Source organism: Gekko japonicus, unplaced genomic scaffold (assembly GCF_001447785.1).
Source record: "Gekko japonicus isolate JY-2015 unplaced genomic scaffold, Gekko_japonicus_V1.1 scaffold5763, whole genome shotgun sequence".
In the NCBI taxonomy this organism is placed as follows: Eukaryota; Metazoa; Chordata; class Lepidosauria; order Squamata; family Gekkonidae; genus Gekko; species Gekko japonicus.
In genome coordinates this window covers 1,290-9,818 of record NW_015171677.1, presented here as the reverse complement: position 1 = coordinate 9,818, position 8,529 = coordinate 1,290, and the positions used below count along the sequence as shown (strand labels likewise).

Here is an 8,529-nt window from a genome sequence, read left to right as displayed (position 1 = left end):
GAGTTTGAGTCCTGTGGTACCGTTAAGACCAACAAAGTTTAATGCTGGGTATCTGAAAAAATGTGCATGCACACAAAAGCTTATACCCAGAATTAAACCGTTGGTCTTAAAGGTGCCGCTGGACAGACTTTGTTTTATAGCAGATCAGATGAAGATCAGTATTGTCTTCTCAGACTGGTACTAGCTCTCCAGGGTCTCCAGCAGAGCTGTTTCTCATCACCGACTACCTGATCCTTTAATTTGGAGAAGCCGGGGATTGAACCTGGGGTCAGGGCCGGCTCACTCACTAGGCGAACTAGGCGATCGCCTAGAGTGGGGGGGGGGGGCGCCAGAAGGGATCCCCACCTAGGGTGCAAATTAAACTGGGGCCGGCCCAGCAGTCACAGGCCCACCACCAGTTCCTGAGAATCTGGCCCCTCTGCTCATAGAACACATTTAACCTCTGAACTGGCTTTCTAAAAATGCTTTCTGCTCACTTATTTAACTGCCAACATTCACATTCTAGGGGAGTATTGGATGGACTGCTGGAATCGTATCCATGGAGGCCGTCACTTACTCTGGACTTTAAATCTTTTGGGGGAGAAACGCAAGGTGAGTAATGATTCCTCAGTGCATTTGAAGAGGGTGACTGGCCATGGTGCAATAATCTTGTGTTTGCAGCAGCTTCAGCTCAGTGACATTCAGCTCAGCTTTGAAATCAATACGCTGGAGTGAGGACTTAGCATTAATTTTCAGGAAAATGTCTTGAATTCTAGCATGCAATAAAGCACAAATTTAGTTTTTCACCTGCTGGGCTAGAAAGTTAAACTTTTATAAGGGTTATTATTTTCCCTCTTTTTTTTTCCACCACGAGGTTATTTACTCTGGGATGATACTAACGCTTAGCATTTTCCAGACCATCAACTATGTTTTTTCATCTCCTCTGACCAATTTAAGTTTATCCCATAGTTCTCAAGGTATGGTACCCTGATTAACTTTTCCCTTTCTGCCTTTTCTGGATTTCTGGAATCTATATCACACCCCTCCACATATAGTTGCTTTTAAAAGTCCATTTTTGAGGCTCCTATCAGTGACCTCCCATTTTGTGTGAAGTTTGGCTCTGGGAGATTGGGCACATCGAAGTCCGTCTTGAGAGTTCATTATGTCTTCAAGCGCTGAACCAGGGAAATCCCTCAGTTCACAGCTTAGCAGGGGTCATTGGGGGGGGGACGCGGGGGGACGCCATCCCCCCGGGTGAGGTGTGGGAGGGCGGGGCCTGGAGCTCCCTGCTGGTGCCCGCTGGAGGTCGCCGCCGGCTGTGGGGAGGACACACTTCCGGTGATGTCAGGGTGTGTGGCATATGCTAATGAGTTATGCTAATGAGTCCCCCTAGCTCTTTTTCTACGAAATGACCCCTGCAGCTTAGTCTTGTGCCGCCTGATCCTCTGGGGGAAAATCCTCCTGAATGCAGTGGGATTGCAGAGGATTTCAGCTTTGGCCATGACATTTATACTAACTCTCCAGGTGCTGGTTTCTGTCTATTCCGGGTTTTTTTAATCCTGCTCTTTCTCCGAGGAGCTCAGAGTGGCATTCAGGACTCCCCCCTTCTCTGTTTTATTCTTACAACAACCCTGGGAGGTAGATTAGACTGAGAGTGAGTCATTGGCTCAAGTTCACGGCTGAGTATGAATTTGAACTCAGGCCTCCCCAGTCCTTGTCTTATGCTGAAACCACCACACCACACTGGACTTTGACTGAGTGCCCTCTGTTGGTTCTTATTATGGGAAGGGGAACCACCATAATTTAACTCTTGAGTTGGAACACAACAATAGCTGATGGCTTTGGAGACAAACTGCAAAGAGAGGGAAGCTATTTTATTATTATTATTAAGTGTTTTTCCCCCCATCAGCTCAGTTGGGAGGGAGTTGGTACATCTGTGGTGAAGCCCGCAGGCAGCCGGCCCCTCCTCATCCTGGAACTTTGCGTGTTCCTGGCCTTGCTGATTAATCAAAGAAGGAATTTATTCTGCTTTGAAAGCACTCGCTCATTAATCTATCAATTAAATTGCTCGAAGCTGGCCGGCTGGATACAGACCAAGGTTTATATTTTGAGGGCGTTGGTTACACTTGCCTGATTGGAAGTGGGGAAGGGTTCCGCTTTCAACTCTTTCCAAGGAGGGTAGAAATGGCAGAACGGATGTTTTCTTTTTTTAACACTGTAAAACAGGCACTCCAGGGAGGCGAAAGGAATCCATCCCACCGCCCAAGAGCAACGCTGCTGCAAACAGGCCTCGTCTCCATCTTTACAGATAGGTTGACTAACAGTGGACTTCCTGCCACGTCGCATTGCACACACCATGGTTCCAATTAACCCAATTGTTTTCATTGAGCTGCGGTGACTCAAGTGGTTAAGATGCTGAACTGCAGGCTGTGGAAGGTCGGTAGATCAGCAGTTTGAGACCCGAGTGCGCTGCATGACGGAGTGAGCTCCCGTCTCTAGTTCCAGCTCCTGCCGACCTAGCAGTTCGAAAGCAAGAAATTGCAAGTAGATAAATAGGTACCACTTCGGTGGGAAGGTAACAGTGTTCCGTGCGCCTTGGTGTTTAGTCATGCCGGCAACACGACCACTGAAACGTCTTCATACACCGCTGGCTCTTCGGCTTGGAAACGGAGATGAGCACCGCAACCCTAGAGTCGAATTCGACTGGCTTTCGAGCAAGGGAACCTTTACCTTTACCTTTTACCTTTCATATCATTTGGTGCCAAACGTGGCAATTTTACCTCCTCCCCCTTTTAATACCAAGCAGGTCCTGCTGGGCTAATTATTGCTTCAGCCCAGCCGCAAGAATGATCCGGCCTCAGATTTCCAGTGCTTTCATAGGGTATAGTTGCTCCAGTTAAAATCAGCTGAAATGAGCAGGCTTAGACTTCAAAATAAGCCTGTTTCAGATTGCAATGTCAGATACATGACAGGTACAGAAAATTGGGGCAGCAGGGCGAATACATTTGTTTTTAGAAATAGAGAGAGAGAGAGGGAGGGAGAGAGGATGTATCCCATATGCTTAACGGGATGATAAAGAGACTTCCCAAGAATTTCTCCTGCTTTTTGCCTGGTACTGGAACCAGATGTTCCACACAGATGTTCCCTCGGAAACAAATACATGACTGAGTTTATGCGAATGGTGCACTCCTGCAGAGCCCTCTGGCCACACACGGGAGAGCTGAGGATCAATGTCGGCTCAGCACAGAACTGCATTTAGGGATGCAGGGATGAGAGCATCTAGTCCCTCAAAGAGATTCGGCTGCACAGGGACTTTTGTTTATTTAAAATGCCAGTTTAGGGGGGAGGGGAATGTCTCTCAGTGGGAAGCCCGTCCATTGAAATTCAACAGACAGCACTGATGGCAGGTGCTGTAGATTCATGAAAACCAGATTTTGGCTTACAAAGTCAAAGACACATACTGGCAGGCAGTGTTCCCTCTAAGCTGAGTTAGTGTGAGCTAGGTCACAGTATTTTTAGCCTCCGGCTGACACATTTTTGTCTTGGCTCAGGAAGGAATGCTCCAGGGCTAACTAATTGGTGCAGCAGCCAAATCGCTCGCTCACAACTTTCATGCCAGTCGCTCACAAAGTAGAATTTTTGCTCACAAGACTGCACAGCTTAGAGGGAGCCTTGGCTGGCAGGGTAATCCTATTGGTCTGTTGTGGCTAAAAAAGTCTTGTGACACCCTTAACAGATGGATGTAGGCGGAAGCTTCCATGGCCAGAGTCCACTTCATCAGATGCGTGGAGTGAATCCTCAGCAGATTAAACACACACAATACAAGGATAGATGTATGGGGGGGGGGCAAAAAGTGGAGCTGAAAGGCCACGAACTGCAAAAGAAACAGGTCTGTGCTGCACAACACAACAGTAGATAAGGAGCAGATGAAGCCTGCAAGGATTAGGTGGCGGAGAAGGAAGGCAGAGATCCGTCTGACAGTGCCATAACAACCTGGAGAGTTGTTTCGCAGGCATTTAGATCCTGTCGGGGCCAAACCAATCTTCTTTGGATGAGGATCTGGCCGGGAGACCTTCCAGCAGCCCTAATGAATTGCTGAGATGGGTGGAGAATTCTCCAGCAACTTTTTCTAATTTAAATTCAACTGCAAAGTACATGTTGAATTTCTTCCCTAAGACACTCCCAGTTACAAAGAAGGTGTTGTTAAGCATGGAGTGTTGCAATCTGCTGGTTAACATTAACATTCTTCAGCAACATTCCAAGTTTTTTTGTTTGTTGCTGTTGTTTCTTTAAGACGGCCTCCCAGAGCAAAAAATGGAAATGTTTTAAAATTCATCTTCATCTAGCCAAACTGTGCAGTGTTGCAACAACCCAGCTCTCCTATGGACATGAGCAATGCCCACGAGCGGAGAGTTTGAGATCTGCTACTGCTTCGCTGCATTTGTGACTCACAGCCAATCACCGTGCTGCTATTATCTGTGCCCAGTCCTACTCTAGTACTCAAACGGATATTTTTAAAACCGTTGTTATTTGTATTATTGACACAGTTCAAACATTGCAGCAACTGTTTTGTGCTGGTAACGTACCGAAAAAACTTGAACTGAAACTACTCAAACAGATGTTCAGCTGAGGCAAGCGCAGCATGGACAGTGCAGTCCCTGTGACCAGCTGTCATGCAAGACCCTGTCAGGCTGCCAACTCTTGGTTAGGAAATTCCTGGAGATTTGGGGGTGGAGCCTGGGGAGGGTGGGGTTTGGGGAGTGGTGTAATGCTGCGGTGGCTCAGTGGTTAAGACGCTGAACTGCAGACCGGAAGGTTGGTAGCTCAGCAGTTCGAGACCCGAGTGCCACGTGACGGAGTGAGCTCCCGTCTCTGGCCCCAGCTCCTGCCAACCTAGCAGTTCGATAGCAAGAAATTGCAAGTAGATAAATAGGTACCACTTCAGTGGGAAGGTAACAGCGTTCCATGTGCCTTGGTGTTTAGTCATGCCGGCCACATGACCATGTCTTCGGACAGCGCTGGCTCTTCGGCTTGGAAACAGAGATGTGCACCGTAACCCTAGAGTCGGACTCGACTGGCTTGCGAGCAAGGGAGACCTATAATGCTTTAGTGACCCTCCTCGGAAGTGGCCATTCCCTCCAGGGGAACTGATCTGTTTAGTCTTTATATGAGTCATAATTCCAGGAGCTCTCCAGGCCCCACCTGGAGGCTGGCAACCCTCAGTGAGGTGGTGTACCTCTTTTGGTGAGAGGGGCATAACTCTTGGGCACGACCAGTGGCGGTGAATCCCATAAGTCAACTGGGATTGGGTGAAACAGTATTCCCTTGTTCACCATGACGTACAGATCAATTTCATGGAGTCACCTGACTGTTCATATTATATGGGGGGGGGAGGTTTGCTGCCAAGCCCCAGCCGACTTATAGAGACCCTGCAAGGTTTTCAAGGCAGGATATGTTCAGGGATGGTTTGCTGTTGCCTGCCTCTGCGTCACCACCCTGGACTTCCTTGGGGGTGGTTCTCCCATTCCAAATCCTAGCCAGGGCCAACCCTGCTTAGCTTCTGAGATCCACGAGATGGAGCTAGTCTGGGCTTTCCAGGTCCACGAGAGACAGAAAGGCAACTCACCTCTCTTTTATTTGCTAAGATCCTTTTGCTTGCTTCACTCTAGGTGGAAGTCCCGGCTCTTCCCCTGTGACTCCCGCCACCGGGACCCCTTCTCCTCTCGGTTCCCTGCTGTCCCCGGCCTGCTCGGCCCCCACGTTCCACCTGTCTGCAAGCAACGTCGGGATGTCCTGCCCAGAATCTTACCTCCACCACCTCGGCCTCCCCCTCTGCTACAAGCTCTGCCCGACAGGTCTTTTGAGGCAGCCATCGCTGATGTTCTCCGGCCACGACAAACTGGGCCACACGGCCAGTCCTCCCCTCTTGCCCCATTTCATGGTGGACGTGCCCTCGCTGTCTTCCCTGAGCATCAGGAACGTGAAGAGCGGCAAAGCGGAAGACGCGAACAGACCCGGTCTGCCGGGGCCTGCCGCCGCCAGTCACATGTTCTACGGTTTGCATGCCTCTGGAAACCTTTTCCCCTCCAGTCCCATCGCCCGGGAAGCGCTGAATTGTGCTCTGCACCCACCGTACGGTTTCTACGGCTATAACTTAGCAGTGCCTTCCAGGCTGATGAACGCGGCCGGCCATTTCAAAGCGAGCGGCGGCCTCCCGTCCCCTCTCCGAGAGGGCCGGTGTGGCCATCCCCACTGGCCTGCGGCCATTAACCACTGCCTCTGAGGGGGCAGTCTTCTTCTGGACCCCAGCCCCTTCCTGTACCGGCTCTTTCAGACTCTTCGTCCAAAGGCCGAGGGACTGTTGGCCATCAAGCACTTCATGACCCGATGGAGGCATCCGTGGGTCATCGGGAAAAGGGACTACGGATGGCGACGAACCCTTCCAAGCCAAGACAGTCCTTTGAGCCGCAGCTGACCCAAGGCCGATGGGGATGCTAAAACAGACCGGGTGGGCCCTGTGGTGTTAGCAACACGGGAGGTCCCCTGAACGTGGGGCCCTGCCGCAATGACCGTGGGTGGGGGCTCACCCAATGGGCGAGCCTCCACTCCTTGTCATGACCGTTGTCATAGCCTGGCTCCAAGCCGAGTGGACCATTGTCTGGTTCAGCTTGTTCTCGGCTGCTGGTGTCCCGCCGGGAACTCTCCCGGTAAGTTAAAGGAGTGCTCCGTCCCTGGCCACTGCTGGTTTCTCTTGCTGTTTTCAGGGTCTTAGCAAAAGGTCTGGCTGTCCTCTTTAATATTTGCACTTTGCAGCAAGATTTTGAGCAGCGCAAGGTTGCTGCCGTGTAAAGTGATCGGATCGTCTTCACAAGACTCTGTGTTTTTCTCTCTTACCTCCAAAACTTATTTGGAGAATATTGCTGCGTAGCCACATTGATTTCCTCCGTCTTTTAAAGGAGCAATGCTTCAACCTTCGTCACCCCCTGCCTCTACCTATTGTCCACTGAGTAAAGCACTTAAGTATATTTTCCCATGCTTCCTCCTCCCCCCCGTTGATAGTTATATGCAATGACTGCAAATACTGTGGTTTTGTAGGCCTAGTTCTCACTCAGATGGTACATGTACACCTGGACTGTTCGGCTTCTGATGAGGGCTCACCTGATGCTCCCCTGTACTTAAAAACACCCCATGCATATGGAAAATTAGTGTGTCAGGGAGAAGGCTAGAACCACTCCCCCTGAAATGCTAGCTTTCTAGCTGCAAGGGAATATTTTGCTTGGAGAGACACTCAGTTGTGTGAGCCCTCCACGGGCAGTGTAACAGCCTAAGCATAAGTGTCCACCCTAACTGTTACATGATCAAAAAGATAGAAATATAACAGGGTAGTGTTCATGAGAATCCCGGGATATTTCCCACTTCATGGGCACTGACCAGTTTCAGACCCGCTTTGGACAGCAAGATTATCGTTCGATGTGCCTTTAGCCTATCCCGCTGTCAGCCACTGATTTCTCAGTTTGTCCCTTTCCTCCCATTTTTCTTTCTCACTCGTTGCAAATCTTACTTTGAGTGTTAAACGGGTAAGATGAAGATTCTGTGTCTTGTTCCACCCTTAAAATAAACTAAGCACCCAGCTTGCTGTTAGCATTTAGTGGGGGGATGTATGTATTTTAAGGAGAGTATGTCTTGTCTCCTTAAAAATGCTCCTAAGGGAACAGGGAGCTTAGTCTTAAATACAACACCGACTGGAGGTTGAAGGGTTAAGTCCTTTCTTCCTTCCCTGCATGGCCTTGAAACTAACTGAGGCTGGATGAACCTGAAACACCTACTTTACACAGAAGGAATGAGATGTTTGATCTTCATCACATATGATGGCAAGTGGCATGAGACTGTTGGAAGCAGGGCTGCATCTCTTTAGAGGATTTATATACAACGATATTAAAAGGTTACCATCAAAAAAGAGTAGACAAATGTAGGGGATTCCTGCTCCTTCCCCTCAAAATTCACACTGTGGCTCCAAGGAGCTCCAAGCTGCATTATAGTGTCACAAATGTCTCTTTTGACCAATACATGGGTGTGTCTTTTGACCAATACACATGTACGTACGCATGCCAAGCTCAAATGATTTGGAGAGCCACATTCCCGACGCAGCCCCTCTGCAAAAAAATCAATTCTACTTGATTCTGGCACTGAAAGTATAAAGATTGCAACCTCATCCAAGCTAACTTAGAAGTAGTCTTCCAACAATGCCAGGGAGGAAAAGTATCCTGCCTCTTTAATAGATGCTTCATGGGATGTTATTTAGCAGGTGAGGTGATTGACCTCCATGCTATGGAAAGTCTGAGCTGCCCATTCCCACATGTTAAGCCTCTACTTAAAGAGACAGGGCTTTTTTTCTCCAGGCCTGTTGGCAGCCCTTCCTTGGAGCAAGCGTCCCTGAATGCAGTGGCATTTACTTCTGAACAGGACGGCCTAGGAATGGGCGGCTTTGGTGTCTGGTTTGTTCTTTCATGTCCATAACAAGAGCATGGTAACAAAACGAAGCAGCTGTTC

General features: G+C 49.2%; 1 protein-coding gene across 1 annotated transcript in view; it reads left to right on the top strand.

Annotated features, from left to right (window-relative positions):
• Positions 1-6,262, top strand: part of TBX22 (T-box 22) — a 33,104-nt gene extending 26,842 nt beyond the window's left edge. The window contains exons 7-8 of the mRNA XM_015420009.1: positions 506-591; positions 5,649-6,262. Coding sequence (XP_015275495.1) covers positions 506-591; positions 5,649-6,262 — 700 coding nt within the window. The remainder of the gene's footprint in view (positions 1-505; positions 592-5,648) is intronic.
• Positions 6,263-8,529: the final 2,267 nt, after the last annotated feature.